Below are 25,164 nucleotides of genomic sequence, written 5' to 3' on the forward strand. Positions count from 1 at the left end.
CCATAAAGGTAAAGCTCTCTTCAAACCACAGGTTGCTACCCACAGAATTACATTTACATGGCTACTCTCCGATGCACACATAAGTACCTGGCAGGAAGTTCATTGAGCCCCTTTCGCACTATTTCCATACTATTCCGTTCTCGAACACCGGATGGGAAAACGAACAGCAAATCTTTCCAAGTGAGCTCTTATTTCTCTTATTTTAGTCCGGAACCGCGCTGCTGCTACGGTCGCAGGTTCGAATCCTGTCTCGGGCATGGATGTTGAGCCGTGGCGGCTCTGGTGGTTTATCTTTCCTGCCACTGTCAGGGCGGTAAACAGCGCCCCCTGGGGCCTACGCGTGAAGTAACGAGGCGAGGTCCTGCAGGGGGTTGGGCTCCGGGACGTGGTGGAAGACGGTTGTCGGGTTGACGCAGCGAGTGTGGGACCGGAGCTATCGCATAGAGATATACAAGTTGGCTCTGAACAGAAAGCGCCAGGCAAGCAGCGGGAAGCGGACGTCCAGTAATTTGTGTGAAGGAGTAACGATTTTTGCACTGGATGTCCCAGTGGTTCCCGAGAGGTGCGGTGGCTGCTTTCGGAGAAGAGAATTGGTAAGAGCTTGTGTCTACGCTCTTTTCCGTACGATGTTGCTGCCTGCCGTTATAAACGGGTGAAAATCAGGGGAAATGGTGATGTAAAATTACATTTGTAATTGAGTCCCACTTCTACTGTGACAATTTAGAGGCGAAAACTGTGGTGGTTTCATTAGGTCTGGTTCTTTGCTGTGCAACTAAGGGAGTCAGTTATTTGGGGTAACTGAGAGAGCACCATTATGTTAGTCTAAGGGATACGTTCTCCACGTATTGTCTATGGCTTTGCGAATCGAAATAGTGGGGGAGTATACGTGTGAGTAATTTGCTATTGTATTGATGGTTATGTTGTAAAGACTGTTCTCTGGTGTGTTGAATCACGCGGTGATTTGTAGCCAATCTAAGCAGAAGTTATCATTGCTACTTGCTTATGTGCTACTGTCCTTATGATTGGCGTTGTTTGTCTTTTGATTGTGGGTGTACTCACGTTAAAAAAAATACGGCTACTATTCATAAGGGTTGGCTAGTAAGGAAATTGCTTGAGCTTTTATCATATGCTGGTCTGTTTGCCTATGACATTGGCTTTCTACGCAGTAACTGAAGGAATGTGTATGGTGGTTCAAGATTGTAGGCTGACTAGTATTTGAACTGGTGTTGAGTTTAAGGGCGAGATCAGCATCCCAAAACCCGCACGCTGCGCGTGGTTAAATGTTCCGCTATTGGAGAGCCGGCTCTCTGTTCTTGGATTTTGTAAGGATACGTGATGAGTGCATCGCTGTAGTTTTTCGCGTGCTAAATTGCGCGGTGTCGGTGCCGTCCTAGGGCTAGACTTGTGATGTATGTTATGTTGAAAGGGAATTAACTGTACCAAACTTAAGAGAGCTTTTAGTTTGTTTTAGGTCTGTACATGGAATGATGTTGCTATTTTGTCGATTGCGGCAATAACTTCCTGTGTGAGGAGATCATCTGAGGGACTTGTATTGTACTGTTGCAGTGCAGTTCATCTGAAACGTGCTGCTTAAAACTCGGGACTGCAGCTCTCAGATGTTTAATCTTAAATGTCTTGGATGTAGTATGGTTGTTGAGGGTTATGTAATTAATTTTGATCGCTAGTTCCTTAAAGGAAGTATTTCGTCTTAAAATATGTGCTCGGTCAGAGCCTATTTAAATATGACTTTAATTCATCATTCAAATTTTCTAGTCTTGCTTTCTTAAAAGGCTTTCAGTTAAATGATTGGTATTTGCCTGTTTAAATGTTTGAGTGACTTAAATGAAAAGAATATTATTTTGTAATTTGTACTGATAGTTCCTTTTGTGTAATACCTGACGTATGTGTTCAATAAATGAGTGTCTAGTCCAATGGTGATGCACTGTTCTATTGCTAGTCTAACCCTTCCACTCCACAGCCTATTGAGCTTTTTTTGTCGAAAGTGTGTTCAGAGCACCCCTCTGACTGGACATCTCAGATGTGTTTGATGTCCTTAGGTTAGTTAGGTTTAAGTAGTTCTAAGTCTAGGGGACTGATGACCTCAGATATTGAGTCCTATAGTGCTTAGAGCCATTTGAACCATTTTCTTATTTTATTTGTAGGTAGCTGTCAACAGAATATTTTCGTATTCGGAGGAAAAAGTTGGCTATTCAAAATTCGTGAGAAGATCACGCTGCAACGAAAAACGTCACTGTTTTAATTATTTTCAGCTCAACTCGTGTGTCATACCTGTGACACTCTCTCCCCTATTTCACGGTAGAGCAAAATGAACTAATCTCTGAGTCTAAATATTTTTTTTAATACCCTCCGTCAATTCTATATGGTAAAGACCCCGTAACACACACCAACACTGGACCAGGTGATGGAGAGGCGTAGTGTAGGCACTCTCTGTAGTAGAGGTCTGCCAATAAGACACAGTCTTTTGCTCGCCTTCGCCACAATATTATCTATCTGATCGTTACAGTGTAAGTTATTTCTAATTGTAATCCATAGGCATTTAGTTTAGTTGACAGCGTTTATACTGAATCCCTTTCAGTACTCATGTGCATGACCCACGCTTTTCATTATTTGGAGTCAACTGCCTCTTTTTGCCACCTCGTAGATCTACTGTCTAAATCATTTTGCCATTGGTTTCTATCTTCTGATGACTTTTACAGACAGTAGAAGAGAGCTACATCTGGAAACGATCTAAGAGGGCTGCACAGATTTATTCCTCAGCCATTTATATAGATTAAGAACAGCAGACGGCTTGTAACACTTCTTTGGAAAACGCCACGTGTCGCTTCTGTTTTACTCGAAGACTTTCCGTCAATTACTACGAACTATGACCTTACCGACAGGAAATCGCGAAACAGTCGTACAGTTAACATAATACTCCGAAGGGCTGCACAGATTTATTCCTCAGCCATTTATATAGATTAAGAACAGCAGACGGCTTGTAACACTTCTTTGGAAAACTCCACGTGTCGCTTCTGTTTTACTCGAAGACTTTCCGTCAATTACTACGAACTATGACCTTACCGACAGGAAATCGCGAAACAGTCGTACAGTTAACATAATACTCCGAAGCACGAAATTTAATTAGAAGCCGCTTGTAAGGACTGGTACCAAAAGCCTTTTGGAAATCTAGAAACATAGTATCAATGTGACATAGCAAGCATTACTTCATGAGCATAGAGAGCTAGTTGTGTTGCACACGAGAGATCTTATCTTAATCCCTGCTGACTCTGTGTGTCAATAGCTTATGATCTCCTAAATAATTCATAATGTTCCAAACTCCTGCCGCAAATCTCTGTCAGTATGTAGGTCTGTAATTTTGTGGGATATTCCTGTTTCATTTCTTAAGCTCTGTTGTGATCCATGCAATTTTCCAGTCGTTAGGTACGATCTTTCGTCGATCGAGCGGTTGTATATAACTGCTAAGTATAGAGCTATCATATCATCATACTCCGAAAGGAACCTAATTGCTATACAGTTTGAACCGTAAGACTAGCTTTTATTGAGTTATTTGAGTTGCAACGTTACATCGAGAGTTTATACTTCTAAGTTACTCACATTGGCAGCTGTTTTTGATTCGAATTCTCGAATACTTACTTCGTTTTCTTTGGTGAAGGATTTAAGTAAAATTGCTTTAGTGCCGCCACAGTGCTTTACTTGGAATGATATTAGAGAGGGGGGTACCCCGTTGCCTTCACCCAGCCAGTTATGAAGGAAACTACAATTTAGCGATCATTGCGATCCATGAAGCTACTCGTCAGTTTGCACAGTAACAAATGTTGCCAGAGATGGAAGAAGTGACAACCGGCATTAAAATCTCAGCACTGACAGGATCAAACACCAGACTCCGGTTCAGTACTTGGGAGTTTACCAACCGAGCTTTGATCCATTCTCCCTGGACAGCGCTCTGGAAGAAATTTGCTCAAAGAGTATTTCATGTTCGAACGATGCCACAAGAACAATATGTTTCGTTATTGTTGTGCTATAAGAATGTTCTTGGCAACTACAACATACTACCCAAAAGTTAGTCAGATTGCGATGTTCACTTTTGGTTCAAATATCATTCCAAAATAGGAATATTTCAGTACATTAAAAATGAGGTCATATCTTGCAGTTAAAGGTCTTCCTGTACAGAAAAATTTATCACGACCCTGCAACATGTGTGCAACGACAGACGTGCACACGCCTGAATTCTTCCTCGTTACCTCCAGAGACCACATGGCAGCGTACCACCAAGGCTGTATGGTCTTCCTAAAGGGCACAGAGAACGTATTCCTTTGCGACTAATAGTGAGTAATATTGACGCCCAACATATGATTAAGCCAAACATCTTGCTTTCTTGCTGCGAGCATTGGTTGGCAAATGTGCACATCATATAAGGAATTCTGCCGATTTCGTCATCAGACTGTGGGCTATCCACCTAAATAGTTCGGATCATTTAGTGAGTTTTGGTGAAGTATCTTTTTTTCAAAGGTACCTCTGCTGATTCCTGGCACTGATTGGTAAACAGTTTTAGTCAGGCATCACTGCTTTGTTTCGGCACGCTCTTTCCTCAACATATTTTATTTTTAACCAACAATATTTTGAACAAACTAACCGTGCCGCCATGGGCAGCCCCTTGTCTCCCCTGGTGTCTAATGTTTTTACGGAGGTCTTAGAGGAAAGAGCATTTGAATCAGCGGTTCTTAAACCAACTGTTTTTCGGAGGTACGTGGATGATACTTTCGTAGTGTGGCTCCACGGAGAAGACAAGTTAATGGAGCTGTTTACATCATCTTAACTCCATTCGTGAGTACATTCAATTTGCTATGGAATTGGAGAAAGATGGTAGTCTCCAATTCCTGGATGTCTTGGTTAGAGAAGAGTGATGGCTCTCTCGGACATTCTGCTTACTGTTCGCCCACTCACACTGATTTGTATTTGCAATCTTCGAGTTGCCATCACCCATCCCAAAGCACAGGTGGGCTTAAAACCCTTGTGTACAGGGCCCATACAGTGTCGGTTGCAGATAGTTCACCTAAAGAGCTTGCACATTTAACGACAATGTTCGGAGACAATAGATACTCGACCCGGCAAATTAACGGGGAATTCTCAGTTAGAACCAAGAACTGGAAAGTGGATAAAAATAAGAACACGTAAGCAAAATCTGTAGATTCTGTTCCCTTTGTTGGAAATATTTCCTTCAAAATAGCAAGAATCCTTAGCAACTTTCAGGTGAAAGTCATTTTCCGGCCACCATCTAAGATTTCGGATAAGTGAAGGATAATTTATTATTGCGCAAAGCGGGAATTTACAAAATACCTTGCCAGTGTGGTATGCCTATACAGGACAAACAACAAGCACAATGGAACAAACTTGCACTGACCATTCACCTTCTGCAAGCCAGCAAGTCTGCAGTTGTAGAACATTGTATCTCCAACGGACATTCATTGGACTATGACAAAACATTAATTTTGGCCACAGCAACATCTTTTTGGGACTCCATTATAAAAGAATCCTTTGAAATAAGTGTCGAGGGAAAGCTAATGAATCGGGACAGTGGCTACCAGCTGGATAATGCGTGGAATCCCGTCATCTCCGTGTTTTGTTCCAGACGAAGACACCAGAATAGTACGATAACAGCGACGAACGGCAATGCCGAAGACAGCAGATGCTTGCAGTTCCACCATCGAGGGCGCTGCCGCCAGGCAGTGCGGACCTTCTGTCACTGTGACACATGCGCGTCAGTACTATGTAAGGTGGAGCAGTGAATGTCTCCACCTACTAATCCTTAATTCGTACCATCCTCTGTTATACCAGTCCCGCCTGGATATCCGCCCCCCCCCCCTCCCCCAAATTCTATAAGTCCCACCAGATCCTCGAGCGCCGTGCACTCTGCCTTGCTTCTGTATATGCCCTCCTGCCCCCCACGTGGATCCTCTATGACCTAATTCCTGGTTGCTCCTTTCCTCTCCAACCCCTGCTCGCTGCTGCGCCTTCACCTTTGTGTCTCCCCTACCCTGCACCTCCACACCCTTCGTCTCCTTTTCTGGGGTGGATTCCATCAACTCCCCCTTACAGATGAGTCCTCTCCCCCTCCATCAATCCCTCCTATCAACTATGACCCTCACCTCCCCACCACTCCCTCTGTCCTTTTCCTGGGCTCCCACTCCCCCCTCCCCTCCATCCTGTTTTTACTCCACCTACCCACTCCTTGACTCCACCCTCTCCCCCAGAGTCCTTTCTCTTTCCGCTCCACTGCTTTTCCCGCACCTTCCTCATGTCCACCCCACTCCCCTCCTTTTTCTCTGCCCTCTCCCTCCATTGGCTCCCCCCATTTTCCTTGCATTTATTCTCCTCCCCCCCTTTCCTCCCCCTCATCTGTCCAGGTCCTCCTCCCCCCCCCCCCCGATCTATATGCCTTCATACTCTATAGTACAGTGTTTCCTTGAGTGTTTGATGTTGTGCATTCTCCTTTTTAAGCGTTGCGAACAGCCACCATACTGTCGTTAGGTGTGTTTTTTGTGTTTTTAACTGTTCAAACAGAAACCAGACTGTCGCCGTATTTTTTTAATTGTGCCTGTCTATTTACCAAGTGTTTTCATCAGCATCACCAACCCTTTGTTTTTATATTTTCTTCGCAACTCTTTCGCCATGTTTCCGTTTTTAACAGTCGCCGTTTCATCGCCTGCTTTTATTGTTATGATATCTCCTGATTCTGTTTTTTAACTTTTCTTTAGGCTGCAGAGCGGCGTATTGTGCTCCTGCCGAAATCCAATAAAGGAAAAAAAGAAAGAAAAACCTCTCTGTCATTCTTAAATGGCTCACCTGAAGATGACTGGCAGGTGCCCACTTGAATTATTGGAGTGAAGTTTACGACGAGCGGCTGCAATCCCGAAATCTATTTGAATATGTATTTAACTTGTAACTGGTTTTCGATAGTACTTTTACTTAATTTGATTTCTTTTGTTATTTGTATGTAGTAGGAAAATGCTATGACAGTACTGACAACATTTTCTCTACTGCGTTGCTTTTAAATTTCAATAGAATACTTGTTCCCGAGAACATGACCATGCTATACCTTCAACGATGTTTTTACCTTTGGGAAAACTTTAATTTTCCAGAGTAATTTTTGTAATTTCGAAAAAAGAAAATATATCAGACATTTGTTACAAGACTAGATATAGGTGAACCTCTGAAAAGTGTTCCAAGGTTGTGAAACAGTTAATCATCTGCTCACACAGACAATACAATTTCGCCAGGCGGTTATGTCACAATTCTTGGGTCGCTGAGTGTGGCGGCAATCTGAAACAAATAACAGTCGACATTAATAATATTTTTGCAATGGTGCCGACTTTTAACGACCAGTACTCGGGGACCGGCGGCCTATCGCACCCTTACTGTAGCTAGTCTATTGGTGGTTCGTAAGACACCAATTTAGGTAGGCTACTAATTGACGATAATAACGGTACACATGCGGCCGCGGTGCCGTTCCACAGCGTCAGTATCGGCTGTCGAACCAAAAAAGTAGGACGACCACTACCTTACAGAATGAGCCATTCGCCAAAAATGTACTCAGAGCGAGTAAATATATGGAGGCGCGGTTTTCGCTGACTTATACCGAACAGGGCAGCAAACTGTCTGACGTATGCAAGTAACCTTAACGTTTATAGCTCTCGAATTACGACACTCACTTTTTTTATGGAATCCATTACTTTTTCTGTGCCGTTGGAAAGAGTGTCGCGGAAGGCTTCAACAACACAAAAGATATTGGACTTGATATAATAGCAAAGTAACAGATCACTATACCGCCGTCAGGAGAATGGGGTACCATAAATATTTGGTCTTTTGTGACAAATAAAAGCATACATGAAACTTAGCTATGATGAGACGGAGATTTTCGTTTTACGTATGCGTTAATTTGACGATATTCTCTGTTTGTTAACTGCCTTTCCAGTGTATATTTATTGCATATTTATTTAGATCTTTGTACGTACAAAACAAAGTGTTAATGAATTAATATTGCTATTTGAATCATTATTTGTAAATGTATTCTTTTCTTGTAGATTTATGCGATGTAAATTTTAAGATGTCTATAGTCAATATTATGCCCGTTCGATAGAAATAAATACCAGTGTTTTGTAATCGACGTACGAGATCAGAGACAGTTGATACTGAGGTTGAGTATGAAGGAAGTCTGTTGATGTGGGGACGGTCGTGTAGTGTTGTAAAGAAGAAGTAACTTCATTCGAATTAAAGCTTAGAATGTGACCGAAGGTGATGGGGATCGAAGGAAGGACTGTAACGAGAAGGAATTGAACTGGAACTATTCTGAGAAACTGACGACGTAATGAAGGGTGTTCTCATGGATGGAGCGCGCATTGTGTTAGTGTGGGACGAATAACCATTCCCTGAAATACTGTGTACGTAGAAATTATTTATAGACTACGGGAAGATGTCCAGAGAGTATAGGACAGAAGGTGGAAGAGAGATTGTGTATGGGAGATTCAACATTTGGGATAGAGCCAAGGATATCCGTGAGCTGTTCTGTGGCAGATTCTAATTACATCTCGTTTGAAGGACGTTATTTATTGGACTCTTAAATTAAAGGCGTGTGTGCAGAGAAAGTGAAAGAAAAGTGTGACGGTTCGTAAGTTATACGTTATTTTATTCCTCAACAAAGGGAAAAGCGTACGTGGACTGTGACAAATGAATGAACTGTGTTTATGAAAAAGTAAATATCGCGAGGAGATTCGTATAAGGGAAACAAATTAGAATTAGCTTCAGTATTTGTGAGCTCATAACAAGTAATTTGTACATGAAGATGGTTCAAATGGCTCTGAGCACTATGTGAATTAACTTCTGAGGTCATCAGTCCGCTAGAACTTAGAACTACTTAAACCTAACTAACCTAAGGACATCACACTCATCCATGGTGGAGGCAGGATTCGAAAATGCGACCGTAGCGGTCGCGCGGTTCCAGACTATAGCGCCATGTATGTGAAGAGTGGAAGTTCTTAAATACATATTCACTGCACTTGAGCAATATGGTAATAGTTGATATGTTAATTGTTAGAAGATAAACTTACGTTTAAACCAAGTACCTCACGATCATAGGCTTTCTGTCGAACAAGGCGCAATAGTTAGACTGTCTCTCATTGGCTGTATATGTAAATAATGCGAGACGTTTGATTGACAGTTTGTTTGACTGCGAAGTTTCTTTGATTTTGTTAAGTTTCTACAACTGATACGTTAATCGTATCGACAGGTTCAATCAGAATATGTCTGCTTTAAACAAATATATGATTTTTTAAAATTCCTGTATTACGGTTGGAATTAAGAGATTATGTAGATACTCGAACGATAATAAATCAAGTCTTTCCACTTCACTGTAAGAGAGCAACAAAATTGAATTCAAGAAAAATATGTCTCAATACTGAAATCTGTTTCTTACACAAGACATTCATCAGATGTTGCAATGAATACCGTAAAAATCCCTATGCTGTTAACGAAGAAATGGCGACATCGTAATCACGAATTTCTGACTGCAACTGGTTAGCATCGCTGCTCTTTCAGATGAAGTGAGGCATGGCTCACATCCGCTATGGACTTTCATCTTTTCAATACGTGGAAATTTTTCGAGTTTTCTGTTCCAGAGAAAGAATTTTTAAAAGTGGTTCGAGACGGATGAGTACGATACACTTCGCACATGGTGTATTTTGACATCTTACACGCCTACATTGAAAAAAAAATGGCGCTATCTTCAAAATCAAAGCCGTTAGTTACACTACTGGCCATTAAAATGGCTACACCACGAAGATAACGTGCTAAAACGCGAAATTTAACCGACAGAAGAAGATGCTGTGTTATGCAAATGATTAGCTTTTCAGAGCATTCACACAAGGTTGGCGCCGGTGGCGACACCTACAACGTGATGACATGAGGAAAGTTTCCAACCGATTTCTCATACACAAACAGCAGTTGACCGGCGTTGACTGGTGAAACGTTGTTGTGATGCCTCGTGTAAGTAGGAGAAATGCGTACCATTATATTTTACAAATGCGTACTTCGATAAATGTCGGATTGTAGCCGATCGCGATTGCGGTTTATACTATTGTGACATTGCTGCTCACATTGGTCGAGATCCAATGACTGTTTGCATAATATAGAATCGGTGGATTTAGTTGGGTAATACGGAACGCCGTGCTGGATCCCAACGGCCTCGTATCACTAGCAGTCGAGATGACAACCATCTTATCCGCATGGCTGTAACGGATCGTTCAGCAACGTCTCGATCCCTGAGTCAACAGATGGGGACGTTTGTAACACAACAACCATGTGCACTAGCAGTTCAACGACGTTTGCAGCAGGATGGACTATCAACTCAGAGACCATGGCTGCGGTTACTCTTGACGCTGCATCACAGACAGCAGCGCCTGCGATGGTGTACTCAACGACGAACGTGGGCACACTAATGGAAAAACGTCATTTTTTCGGATGAATCCAGGTTCTGTTTACAGCATCATGATGGTGGCATCCGTGTTTGGCGAAATCGATGTGAACGCACATTGGAAGCGTGTATTCGTCATCTCCATACTGGTGTATCACCCGGCGTGATGGTATGGGGTGCCATTGGTTACACGTCTCGTTCACCTCTTGTTCGTACTGACGGCACTTTGAACATTTCAGATGTGTTCCGACCCGTGGCACTACCCTTCATTCGATCCCTGCGAAACCCTACATTTCAGCAGGATAATACACGACCGCATGTTTCAGGTCCTGTACGGGCCTTTCTGGATACAGAAAATGTTCGACTGCTGTCATGGCCAGCACATTCTCCAGATCTCTCACAAATTGAAAACGTCTGGTCAATGGTGGCCGAGCAACTGGCTCGTCACAATACGCCAGTCACTACTCTTGATGAATTGTGGTATCGTGTTGAAGCTTCATGGGCAGCTGTACCTGTACACGCCATCCAAGCTCTGTTTGACTCAATGCCCAGGCGTATCAAGGCCGTTATTACGGCTACAGGTGGTTGTTCTGGGTACTGATTTCTCAAGATCTATGCACCCAAATTGAGTGAAAATGTAATCATATGTCAGTTATAGTATAATATACACTCCTGGAAATTGAAATAAGAACACCGTGAATTCATTGTCCCAGGAAGGGGAAACTTTATTGACACATTCCTGGGGTGAGATACATCACATGATCACACTGACAGAACCACAGGCACATAGACACAGGCAACAGAGCATGCACAATGTCGGCACTAGTACAGTGTATATCCACCTTTCGCAGCAATGCAGGCTGCTATTCTCCCATGGAGACGATCGTAGAGATGCTGGATGTAGTCCTGTGGAACGGCTTGCCATGCCATTTCCACCTGGCGCCTCAGTTGGACCAGCGTTCGTGCTGGACGTGCAGACCGCGTGAGACGACGCTTCATCCAGTCCCAAACATGCTCAATGGGGGACAGACCCGGAGATCTTGTGGGCAGGGTAGCTGACTTACACCTTCTAGAGCACGTTGGGTGGCACGGGATACATGCGGACGTGCATTGTCCTGTTGGAACAGCAAGTTCCCTTGCCGGTCTAGGAATGGTAGAACGATGGGTTCGATGACGGTTTGGATGTACCGTGCACTATTCAGTGTCCCCTCGACGATCACCAGAGGTGTACGGCCAGTGTAGGAGATCGCTCCCCACACCATGATGTCGGGTGTTGGCCCTGTGTGCCTCGGTCGTATGCAGTCCTGATTGTGGCGCTCACCTGCACGGCGCCAAACAGGCATACGACCATCATTGGCACCAAGGCAGAAGCGACTCTCATCGCTGAAGACGTCACGTCTCCATTCGTCCCTCCATTCACGCCTGACGCGACACCACTGGAGGCGGGCTGCACGATGTTGGGGCGTGAGCGGAAGACGGCCTAACGGTGTGCGGGACCGTAGCCCAGCTTCATGGAGACGGTTGCGAATGGTCCTCGCCGATACCCCATGAGCCCTAATTTGCTGGGAAGTGGCGGTGCGGTCCCCTACGGCACTGCGTAGGATCCTACGGTCTTGGCGTGCATCCGTGCGTCGCTGCGCTCCGGTCCCAGGTCGACAGGCACTTGCACCTTCCGCCGACCACTGGCGATAACATCGATGTACTGTGGAGACCTCACGCCCCACGTGTTGAGCAATTCGGCGGTACGTCCACCCGGCCTCCCGCATGCCCACTATACGCCCTCGCTCAAAGTCCGTCAACTGCACATACGGTTCACGTCCACGCTGTCGCGGCATGCTATCAGTGTTAAAGACTGCGATGGAGCTCCGTATGCCACACCAAGAAGAAGTGCAGATAATAAACGGGTATTCACTGGACAAATACAAATACAAATGCCACGGCAAACTGGCTGACACTGACGGCGGCGGTGCACAAATGCTGCGCAGCTAGCGCCATTCGACGGCCAACACCGCGGTTCCTGGTGTGTCCGCTGTGCCGTGCGTGTGATCATTGCTTGTACAGCCCTCTCGCAGTGTCCGGAGCAAGTATGGTGGGTCTGACACACCGGTGTCAATGTGTTCTTTTTTCCATTTCCAGGAGTGTATTTGCCCAGTGAATACCCGTTTATTATCTGCACTTCTTCTTGGTGTAGCAATTTTAATGGCCAGTAGTGTATATGCATTGGAAGAACAGATAAAGGGTTCACAGCTTTAGTTAAATCAAGAATCTTGTGTAAGCCTTGTGCAACAAAGACTTCGCTTGCTTTTGTTCTTTTCCCTACAATTGCAACATTTCAGTCACAACCTAAAATGGTGCCCTTACTTACCAAAAACATGTGTGTTTTCTCTTCAAATCATTCCAGACTAAATGTAGGAGTCATTGATGTATGGCAATTGGAACTCCATTGAGAAGCACTGCTTGGTATAAGCACCAGGACCCACCTAGTAATGAATGTTTGAAACATTTTCCCCTTGATTCGACACGTGGAACAAGTCTAGCAAGACGCAACAGAGTACAGAGAACGCAATAGTAGTGAAAACAAGTTCTGTGGGAGAAAGGGGCTTCGAACATTGTCTACTTCCGGTCCTTAACTATTGAAGGACTTTAAAGGTAAGACTCAGAGCCTGCCCTCCAAGACGCAACCTGACTCAGGAGGTGCGGACCGCAGCTTGGCCACCGTCATGCACACGAACTCAGGAAGTCAGTTACTGAAGTATTAGGTTGGTTCTTGAGGTCGTAGAATTTTTGTTTTGCATTTTGCTATTCCAGTTGTTGTGGGTTTATTTATCGATTGTCTTCTTCATCTGTAATTCACTGTTGCTATTTGAGTTTATATGTTGCCATTTTGTCAAAAAAGGTTCAAATGGCTCTGAGCACTATGGGACTAAAGATCTGTGGTCATCAGTCCCCTAGAACTTAGAACTACTTAAACCTAACTAACCTAAGGACATCACACACATCCATGCCCGAGGCAGGATTCGAACCTGCGACCGTAGCGGTCGCGCGGCTCCAGACTGTAGCGCCTAGAACCGCTTGACCACTCCGGCCGGCGCCATTTTGTCATCTGAAAATAGTGAGTGGAGCTGTGGACACTAGAAAATGGAGTGCCAAGTGAAGAAATCGGAACATTCCGACATATTCTCCTGTTTGAATTCACTAAAGGGGTGACAGCAGCGGAGGCAGAAATTTGCGCCGTGGTGAGGATAACGCTACAGGACAGAACACCACGAGAGAATGGTTTTCTCGTTTTTAGGAAGGATCGTTTTAACATTAGTGACTCTCCATGTTCAAGAAGACCATCGTGGTTTGAAGAAGATCGTTTAAACGCATTAATTCAGAATGACCCACATCAGTGTATCGAGAAATGGGAAATATCATGTATTGTGATCGTTCCACCATCGTGCGACATTTGCGTGCAATGAGGAAGGTTCAAAGATCGGGAGTATGGGTACCGCATACTCTACGTCAAAATCACAAAAATCACCGGGTGGCTATATGTGCATCTCTGCTTGCTCGTCATCAGCTGGATCGTGAACAACGCTGACTAGTCATATCCTGTATCGTTACCGGTGACAAGAAATCGTATCTTTATGCTAAGATAAGAAAAAGAAAGGAACGGTTGATCCCAACCAACACAGCAACTCCCTCTATGAAGACTTGCGCGAATCAGCAAAAGATAATGTTATGTATCTGGTGGAACAGCGACGCTTTGGTGTACTACGAATAGCTTCCACGAGGTATAACCATCACTGCTGTCATTTATTGCCAACAATTTAGATGTGTTCCACACGCAATCCAAGAATAACGATCAGGAAGGCTGCGTGAGGTGATGCTTCTCCACGATAACGCCTTCCCCCGCAGTCTGCTACACTCTCAAACAAACAAACAAATAAATAAAAACACATGATCTTGCGCCCTCAGATTTTCACCTTTTCCTCTCTCTGTAGAACAGCCTTCAAGGAACTTCCTTTGTGGGTGAAAATGCGCTCCGAACATGGCTCGACGAGTTCTTCGCCTCGAAACCACTTGATTTCCACCGTCGCGGAATCGAAAATTTACCTCTTCGTTGTCAGACTGTGGTAAATAGTGAAGGAGAATATATTATTGATAACTAAAGTCTCTTTTATGTGTATCTGTTGTATTTACACTACTGACCATTAAAATTGCTACACCAAGAAGAAATGCAGATGATAAACGGGTATTCATTGGACAAATATATTATACTAGAACTGACATGTGACTACGTTTTCACGCAATTTGGGTGCATAGATCCAGAGAAATCAGTACCCTGAACAACCACCTCTGGCCGTAATTACGGCCTTCATACGTCTGGGCATTGAGTCAAACAGAGCTTGGATGGCGTGTACAGGTACAGCTGCCCATGCAGCTTCAACACGATACCACAGTTCATCAAGAGTAGTGACTGGAGTATTCTGACGAGCCAATTGCTGGGCCACCATTGACTACACGTTTTCAATTGCTGGCCACGGCAGCAGGGCAGTAGTCGAACATTTTCTGTATCCAGAAAGTCCCGCACAGGACCTGCAACATGCGTCGTGCAATATCCTGCTGAAATGTAGGGTTTCGCAGGGATCGAATGAAGAAGAGACACGGGTCGTAACACATCTGAAATATAACGTCCACTGTACAAAGTTTCGTCAATGCGGTGACAGAGACGTGTTACCAATGGCACCCTATACCATCGCGCCGGTTGATACGCCAGCATGGCGATGACGAACACGCGCTTCCAATACGCGTTCACCGCGACGTCGCCAAAAACGGATGCGTCGATCATGATGCTGTACACAGAACCTGTAGTCATCTGAAAAAATGACGTTTTGCCATTCCTGCACCTACGTTCGTCGTCGAGTACACCATCGCAGGCGCTTCTGTCTGTGATGCAGCGTCAAGGGTAACCGCAGCTATGGTCTCTGAGGTGATAGTCCATGCTGGTGCAAACGCCGTCCCACTGTTCGTGCAGATGGTTGTTGTCTTGCAATCGTCCCCATCTGTTGACTCAGGGATCGAGACGTGGCTGCACGATCCGTTACAGCCATGTGGATAAGATGATACGAGGCCGTTGGGATCCAGCACGGCGTTCCGTATTACCCTCCTGAATCCACCGATTCCATATTCTGCTAACAGTCATTGGCTCTCGACCAACGCGAGCAGCAATGTCGCGATACGATAAACCGCAATCGCGATAGGCTACAATCCGACCTTTATCAAAGTCGGAAACGTGATGGTAGGCATTTCTCCTCCTTACACGAGGTATCACAACAACCTTTCACCAGGCAACGACGGACAACTGCTGTTTGTGTATGAGAAATCGGTTGGGAACTTTCCTCATGTCATCACGTTGTAGGTGTCGCCACCGGCGCCAAACCTTGTGTGAATGCTCTGAAAACCTAATCATTTGCATATCACAACATCTTCTTCCTGTCGGTTAAATTTCGCGTCTGTAGCACGTCATCTTCGTGGTGTAGCAATTTTAATGGCCAGTAGTGTATTAAAACTGATGGGTCGTTCATTGGGGCCGAGCGCTTCTAAGAGCTTCAGTCTGGAAACGCGCGACCTCTACGGTCGCAGGTTCAAATCAAGCCTCGGGCATCGATGTGGGTGACGTCCTTAGGATTAAGTAGTTCTAAGTTCTAAGAGACTGATGGCCCCGATGTTACGTCCCATGGTACTCAAAGCCACTTGAACCATATTTAAATCTGATGGAAAATGTTACCAATACGTTGTTGGGTGCAGTCTTTCGGAACCTCTGTGTTTATGCAAAGTAGGTGGTGCTGCTTAGGTGATACGCACCTCAGTCTTCGCCAGCATAGGGTAGAAGCTGGGGATGTCAGAGGTGGGCGGCGGGTCGGCCCCCGCCTCGAGCAGCAGCACCTTCCATTCGGGGTTCTCCGAGAGGCGAGCGGCCACCGCGGAGCCGGCGGACCCAGCGCCGACCACCACAAAGTCGTACTCTGGCAGCGGGAGCGCCGTGTCCGGCGGGTAGGCGCTGCGGTCCGACAGCAGGCACTGCGCCCTCACCAGCGTTGCCAGCAGCTGCACGAAGAGCGCGCCGGCGGCGCCGCCCACGGGGCACACGCTGGCAGTCTGCGCCGCCCACTGGGAAGCGGCTGCCGGGTCCATAGCTGCACACGGAGGACCATTAAACAGTTTGCCAATTTGCACCAGCTGTTGTCAACAGGTAAGACCAGTAAAGTCAACCAACTCCACGATCAGGCCAGCAGACCACACGCCGCTAACCGCCTGCCACCTATGTCGTTTGCGCTGTTTTCTCCCAACTTGTTTAGCAGGGTTGAAAGTCATACATATACATTGATATAAAAAAATGAAAAACTCCAAAGAAGAAACATTACAGCTTTAGAAGTTAAACAAACACTGAACACAGCTACAAATTACATCCAGTCTATCGAAAAAGAGAGTGCTATATCTCCTTGACACTGAGCTGCATACATAAGGAATAAAACTGCTCGAAACAGGTCTGAAACAAAATATCAGCGAGCAGTAGATGAAAAATACGTATAAAATCTCATAGCTGAGTCAGAAAGCATTCTCATACAGATATGACCAGATAAACAGAAATGAATTAACAGAGGGAAAAACTGGTCTGACGAAAGAGGTAGTAAGCAATGAAATCAAAAACAAAACATTATATGTTACGTCTGCCACAGACAGCCCCTGCCAGGCAGTCTACACTCAAGACACCACTGTGTACCATATAACATAACAAGCATTTGCAGGCGCTACCGAGAGGAAAACAGTTCTTCAAAACAAACAGAACTTGCTAGAGACTAATGCAAACCTTTTTCTGCAGACGTCGCCTCACAGATACAGGGAAGTTGGAGTACTCCACCGACCTCCGCCGGTTTTGTAAGGCTAGCGCAGCAGCAGTACAGCCAGTTCCTCGCCAAACTAGGACCAGCTCTCACGGACCTCACTAACGCTCTTGATGAATGGTCGTTCACAAGTTATTTGTTTTTGTGTGTATATAGTGACTGTTCGAGAAGTGTAGTTCAGTTTCAATAAACGACATTATACTGAGTATTCTACAATACTGAGTATTCTCCAATACAGATTAAAGAAAACGTGGGAAACCAATACAACACAGTTTCCATAACATTAACAAAACAGGTAAAGATGGAGAAGTACAGCGTAATATATACTTTAGTTGTTCCTCTCTGATGCCAACACAACACAGGTGATCCATATCACACTAGAGCTCTGATGGAGCAGAATACGCGACGAAGAATGTCACTTGGTCTTTCGCACAAAAAGAAGCGGCGTAAGACATAGTAAAATTTAAAATGAGAAAAGCTCCACGCCCAGGTATCATTCGCTCCGACACATTTAAATGAGTTGCGCCGCAGATTATTCCGTGTTTAACGGATGTAATAAATGAAGACTTAAGACTGGGAAGAGTACCACAGCCTCGAAGTTAGCAAACGAAGTGATCATCAAGAAATCGGACAAACAGCGGGCCAATCTGTAGTCGTAGAGGCCAGTTCGCCTGGTCGGCACCTTGGCTAAGATCCAGGGCATATTCTTTGTATCTGAGTATAGGCTGGCAATCAGGTCCTGAGACAATGCCCTCACAAGGTCGTGTAACGTAAAAAATAAGTCGATTGATTATGCAATTATCACAGAATGTCAAACTCAAGTACGCAGACATCCTAAGGACATCTGACAGCCTCTGGTGGCGCGAGATGTTAGCGATTTGTGGGTACCATCGAATCTGTGCAAACAGTCTTCTGGACTATGGTACCATAACTATAGAGTAGTTGAATGAATAAACAAATACTCTCTCGATCACAACTTCTTTCATTAACGGCTACCGGTTTCAATATGTACTGTGGATCATCGTCAAGCATGACGCCGCAAAGTACAGTTCGTCATCAGTGACGTAAAACTAACTCACTACACACTACATATTGAAAGGGGTAGTCGTTAATAAATGACGGTGTTTGTAGTCGTATGCTTATAACAACAGAGATCACAGATCCCATGACGTAGCTTCAATTATAAGATAGTTGAATGATGGGAGCCAAAACTGAAAATGATCAAGAGAATCAGTAACGGATGCCCGCAGGGTTCAGTCTGAGGGCCGAACTTTTTGGATCTTTCAATCGTGCCACCTAACTGAAACGGATGAGGACATAACACTGATGGTATTTTCGCATACGCTGGTGATCAGTTGAATGAGGTGTCAGCGAACCAGAAAACAAAGTCGGTGGTATTGGTGCCTGAGAAACACCCTCACCGTGGCCCCAGACAAAACATTCTACGTACACTCCTGGAAATGGAAAAAAGAACACATTGACACCGGTGTGTCAGACCCACCATACTTGCTCCGGACACTGCGAGAGGGCTGTACAAGCAATGATCACACGCACGGCACAGCGGACACACCAGGAACCGCGGTGTTGGCCGTCGAATGGCGCTAGCTGCGCAGCATTTGTGCACCGCCGCCGTCAGTGTCAGCCAGTTTGCCGTGGCATACGGAGCTCCATCGCAGTCTTTAACACTGGTAGCATGCCGCGACAGCGTGGACGTGAACCGTATGTGCAGTTGACGGACTTTGAGCGAGGGCGTATAGTGGGCATGCGGGAGGCCGGGTGGACGTACCGCCGAATTGCTCAACACGTGGGGTGTGAGGTCTCCACAGTACATCGATGTTGTCGCCAGTGGTCGGCGGAAGGTGCACGTGCCCGTCGACCTGGGACCGGACCGCAGCGACGCGCGGATGCACGCCAAGACCGTAGGATCCTACGCACTGCCGTAGGGGACCGCACCGCCACTTCCCAGCAAATTAGGGACACTGTTTCTCCTGGGGTATCGGCGAGGATCATTCGCAACCGTCTCCATGAAGCTGGGCTATGGTCCCGCACACCGTTAGGCCGTCTTCCGCTCACGCCCCAACATCGTGCAGCCCGCCTCCAGTGGTGTCGCGACAGGCGTGAATGGAGGGACGAATGGAGACGTGTCGTCTTCAGCGATGAGAGTCGCTTCTGCGTTGGTGATAATGATGGTCGTATGCGTGTTTGGCGCCGTGCAGGTGAGCGCCACAATCAGGACTGCATACGACCGAGGCACACAGGGCCAACACCCGTCATCATGACGTGGGGAGCGAACTCCTGAACTGGCCGTACACCTCTGGTGATCGTCGAGGGGACACTGAATAGTGCACGGTACATCCAAACCGTCATCGAACCCATCGTTCTACCATTCCTAGACCGGCAAGGGAACTTGCTGTTCCAACAGGAGAATGCACGTCCGCATGTATCCCGTGCCACCCAACGTGTTCTAGAAGGTGTAAGTCAACTATCCTGGCCAGCAAGATCTCCGGATCTGTCCCCCATTGAGCATGTTTGGGACTGGATGAAGGGTCGTCTCACGCGGTCTGCACGTCCAGCACGAACGCTGGTCCAACTGAGGCGCCAGGTGGAAATGGCATGGCAAGCCGTTCCACACGACTACATCCAGCATCTCTACGATCGTCTCCATGGGAGAATAGCAGCCTGCATTGCTGCGAAAGGTGGATATACACTGTACTAGTGCCGACATTGTGCATGCTCTGTTGCCTGTGTCTATGTGCCTGTGGTTCTGTCAGTGTGATCATGTGATGTATCTCACCCCAGGAATGTGTCAATAAAGTTTCCCCTTCCTGGGACAATGAATTCATGGTGTTCTTATTTCAATTTCCAGGAGTGTATTTCTAAAAGCAAAACTGCAGAGAGACCCGATTATAATACTGTACGATGGAAACATTCCTAAATTAGGCGTAACCAAATAGTTAGGGATACAGATTAGACTGACGCTTATCAAGCGAATGATAGAGCAGAAAATTTTTTAAACTAACTCGCACGCATCAGCTCAATACCTTAGAGATTTTCACTTCGTGCTACACAAATATATAACTGGGCCTTGCTTGAGTCATTGGTTTTCCTCGCGGAAAGCACATGGGCAGGCGGACTCTGCCTCACAACGATCAGAGACGTTGTCTGCTGACATTATCAGAGGCTGACATCGTGTCAGCAGGAGCACCGTGCTAGTACTCATAACATACCCGATCGACCTAGCAATGCACCAGGGAGCTGTGATGAGCAGACTGACTGAAGATAGACTGGGCAGACTGGGAAAAGTAATGGAAATTACGGAGGAAGATTTTACGGACAACTAGCGCGTAAAACAGTGGCGAGTTAGTTCGTGGCAACGTAGAGCATGCTCCTTTTTCTCCGACATTCGGTTGAACATGTTCCATACAGACCTCAATCGTGGCATGGTTCATTTTTTTGACCGGACAGGGTCCATACACTGTGCATTATCACCGAGTGGACAACGGTCAGAGTGTGGAGTGTTCGTGTGTGCAACCGGGTACACTCGAGGAAATACTTAAATAATGCTCGCTTGCCTGAAAAACAAACGTCACAAAAGATGTCTACGAATCCTTAAGACACCCCCAGTAATAGGCAAATCCTGAACAGAGCTGCTGACGGTTCATCTGATCCACTATATGACGAATATGTAGAAACAAGAAAGTACATATGAGAGAGACCGGCTCGTGGGAGTATCAGCCGAAAGTACAGACTCTAACAATAACAATTCATACTTAATTAGAGACACATTGTAGCAGAAATAGATCACGCACCGTCATATTAATAACCAACAGACAGACTGCTAACAGTCGGCGAACAAAGTATTTATCATCTAGGTCGTAGATGCAGAACTCAGGGCTACGTATACAACAGGCAAGTTAAACTGAAGACAGATAAAAATGAAATACATTTACATAAACAGAACACTACAATGACTTTACAGTAGAATATCATAGTAGACAGACTTAAGGGAGCGACTTCCCGTTACTTCGGACATCAGTATGCCACACAAGAGTGAGTGGCTAGAAGTGCACTAATGCATGCGAAATGGCACTAGTGGTAGGATCTGACAATTCTATCGTAACTTCCTTCTTTTTTCCTTTTCTAATAAAATAATCTTAAGTTAAATTTTTCGAGTTCCACAGTCTAGAGTTTTTCTGAGTTTTACTAATTTCTATAGGGTCTGACGTATGTGCACGTATCTTATTGAACAGCAGTAAAATCTATGTCTTGTTACTGAAGCATAATGAACAGTCCATTTTGTTAGCTAGGTTATATACCATCAATAAATGTCGATGTAGTTTTAGCCATATTTGCAGTAGCCAGTTGTAATGTTTATTGCAAATTGGTTCAGAGCAAACCCTAATGATGTGCAATACGTTTCAAGCAAGACTATGGCTAGCTCATTGGGTCGTTATTGCGTCTTGATCGCTGACTAAAGCGTGACAATCCACTTCGCAGTGGCTTATCGTAAAATGACCTAATGTGATAGTTTTGCTTTTCTGGGCTGATGACTGTTCAAAAAGCGCGAGACAGATACTCCACTACAGCTTACGATAAACGTGTGTGAGGTCACGGATCACGATTATTAATCTGAAGCAGAGCCCTGTTGACTGCCAAGAATAGTTATTATCGATCGTTAATCCTGATTCAGTGATATGGGACTGTGATCGACATTATAATTAACGGATTTCCGTCCGTGGCCTACGAAGCAGTATGTGGAATGTTGTGTAATGGCTAGTGATTGTACTTTGAACAGTTAATTTCGGTAACAGTTTCCTTAAGGGGTGTTGGAACGCCCTAGCCCGACAATTTTAAATTTAGTGACTTGGCTTTCCTGTATTCCAGGAACCACTGTAGCCATTGACATGAAACTTTTACAGGACATTAAACTGTATGCTCCGAGTCTACTGAACTACAATAATTACATTTCAGCCACTGCTTTCGGGAATACAATTTTTTAATTACATGGTTAAAATTTTGTGTACTTTATTTATACGTTATCCTAAATAATTTTAATTGTACATAAGATTATGTTCTTCTTTTAGTTCAATAGACTCAGGATATGTATGTTACTACTCCCTGAAAATTTGAATACTATACTCGAAGTGGTTTCTGAGATTTAGGGAAAAATGCAACAGAAAATGGAAATTTTCAGAAACGGATTCTAAAGTTTCAAAAGACTGTAACTCAATATATGCTTATTTTTTTTATTTTTAGTACTCAGAAACACCCTGTACCATACTATATATCACCCTCTACATCTTTTTCCAAGTTTTTCTTCTTTTCTTCTTTCTGGAATCCTTATTGGCCTATTATGCTGCATACTCTGCTTTATCAATGCGAACCTTGTCCATCCGTTCAAGTTCTCTGATGAAATTTCGTCCTACCAATCTTGTGATCTTTAAAAGCAATAACAGCTTCACTTACACCCCACTCTAGTGTGTTCATTCCAACAAAAACATTTTTTGGTAAGATTATTGAACGACTCATTGGGATTTTGAGTCTGACCGTGCACACACTTCTTCAGTAATTCAGGATTTGCCAGGTCTTAAGCCGGCCGGAGAGGTCTGGAACCGCGCGACAGCTACGGACGCAGGTTCGAATCATGCCTCACGCATGGATGTGTGTGTCGCCCTTATGTTAGTTAGGTTTAAGTAGTTCTAAGTTCTAGGGGACTGATGAATTCTGATGTTATGTCCCATAGTGCTCAGAGCCATTTGAACCATTTGAACCAGGTCTCCGTAAATAGGTTTTATGATATCCATTAGTGCAACTGGGATGCGATGTTCTTCACATGTTTATGGCTGTATGAACTGTTTGAGTACTGCACATAGCGGTAATTACATGAACCAGGTCCAGCAGGGTGGTGTACTGGTTTTTCATGAGTTGACAGTCTGTGCAAAAAGGTAGCCCGTACTGCCTGCTTCATTTTCAACAAATCGTCAGTATTATTTCTAATGGCCATCCCATATTGTGTGTAGTTTATCAATCATTTTGTCTGTCAGCCTGCCTCTTATGGTTTTACCATCGGAAAGTTTCTTGTCTCTCGAACTTTGTTTCAACTTCCTCTACGTGGTGCCCATCCTCTTCTGGACATGACATTTATAACACAGCAATCCACAGCCTTCCACATAAAAATTACCGATTTTATTAGATTTTGAAGAAATGCACGTAAAATTTTTAGCACTTAAGCTGGTGTAGATTATATTTAAAAAAATAAAGTAAAACACTTCCCGTGAGAATTTATAAGTGATATATACATCATTTTTTTCGGAAAATTGCAAATTTTATAATGAGATAAAAAATCCGAAAACATGACAAAAACTTTTTTTTCGTTCTAACTCCCCTTAAACCGTGTTAGGCATGGTACTGTGCTGTGTTCACGATATTTCCAAATCTTTTGTTCACCCCTCTTCTCCGACGTCGCGAGCTTAAGGAACGTGCTTTTTTCCTGGTAGTATGTTATGACAACTACGCGCTTGAATTTTGGGTGCAGCCTTTAACACATTTATTTCCCTATTTCTAACCTTATTTACAAAAGGGAAACACTAAAAGTATTTCCTAATACTGAAACACTCCAAAATGGAGTATTGAGCAGCATATCGTAGAAAAAAACATCGCTCCTAGAATGCGGAAAGAAACGAAGGTTGTCATTCACTGGTCATTGACTGATATCTCTCCTCGGGTGGGCGAAGTGCTCGTAAGCCGCCGCTCGTGCACTAAACCAATAAAGCTGTGGAAAACCTCTTGCTTCCCAGTCGCCTCCCGCGATGCCCTTGCTATGAAAGTATTTACCGGATCGGAGAGTGTTTTGTTCCTGTCTCAGAGCGCACGACGCACGACTAGTTTCGCAGACCGGTCTGCGCGCACCCTCAGCTAGACACGGTTGGCCAGCCAGCGCCCTTACCTTGGAGTGTCCAGAGGCTGGTGAGCAGTGAGCAGTGTGTTTGCCGTAGCTGCCGGCGCCGCCTGCAGACTGGATGGAGCTGCCCTCTCCCTCTGGCAGGAGGCGCCATCCACGTTACGGCTATCAGAGAGGCCCACACCAGTCGTTCCGTCCGTATCCTTGACCACTGCGACCCCCAGTCGGCGATACCGCCTATCGACAAACCTTTATAACCGACCGTCGGATGCATGTGTGTAGTGTGCAGTGATCCCTGTACTATCTCTGTACAGAACTCTGAGCACACCAGCCCAATGTGCCTGCAGGTGCTCGCTGTCTGCATCGTCCGAAGTACACTACCTAACTAAAGTATCCAGACATCTTAGTAGAGGACATTATTATGGTGGGTGTCCACTCTTCTCCTTCATTACGGCTTGAACTATGCTGGAGACACTTTCAATAACATGTCTGAAAGTCTGTGGGGGAATGGCAGCCCATTCTTCCTCAATAAACGAAACTGTGGAGGGTAGAGATGGTAGACGCTTGGGCCTGGAGCGAATTCGAGGATGTTCCCTGACGCGCAGGTCGAGACTCTGAGCACGCCAGTCCATTTCAGGAATGTTATTGTCCACAACTGAGTGCCTCACAAACGCTGCTCTATGACAGGGTGCATTCTCATGCTGATACAGTCACCGTCCCTGAATTGTTTCTATAGTGTCCTCATGTCGTTTCGCATTTAGCCTTTCCTTAAGAGCATTAGGGAGACCACACCTTAATCTCGACAATCACCCCCACACCGCAACACCACCTCCTCCTGTATTCCACTGTTGACAGTGCGCATGATGGCAGGTAACATTCTCCAGGCA

General features: G+C 45.0%; 1 protein-coding gene across 1 annotated transcript in view; it reads right to left on the reverse strand.

The window, feature by feature from the left end:
- LOC126341869 (glucose dehydrogenase [FAD, quinone]-like) overlaps positions 1-24,453 on the reverse strand; it is a 29,794-nt gene extending 5,341 nt beyond the window's left edge. Inside the window, exons 1-2 of the mRNA XM_050001808.1 lie at positions 24,323-24,453; positions 16,337-16,668 (exon numbers count right to left, since the gene is read on the reverse strand). Coding sequence (XP_049857765.1) covers positions 16,337-16,668; positions 24,323-24,431 — 441 coding nt within the window. The 5' untranslated portion in view covers positions 24,432-24,453. The remainder of the gene's footprint in view (positions 1-16,336; positions 16,669-24,322) is intronic.
- Positions 24,454-25,164: the final 711 nt, after the last annotated feature.

The sequence above is a fragment of the Schistocerca gregaria genome, chromosome 1, assembly GCF_023897955.1.
Source record: "Schistocerca gregaria isolate iqSchGreg1 chromosome 1, iqSchGreg1.2, whole genome shotgun sequence".
In the NCBI taxonomy this organism is placed as follows: Eukaryota; Metazoa; Arthropoda; class Insecta; order Orthoptera; family Acrididae; genus Schistocerca; species Schistocerca gregaria.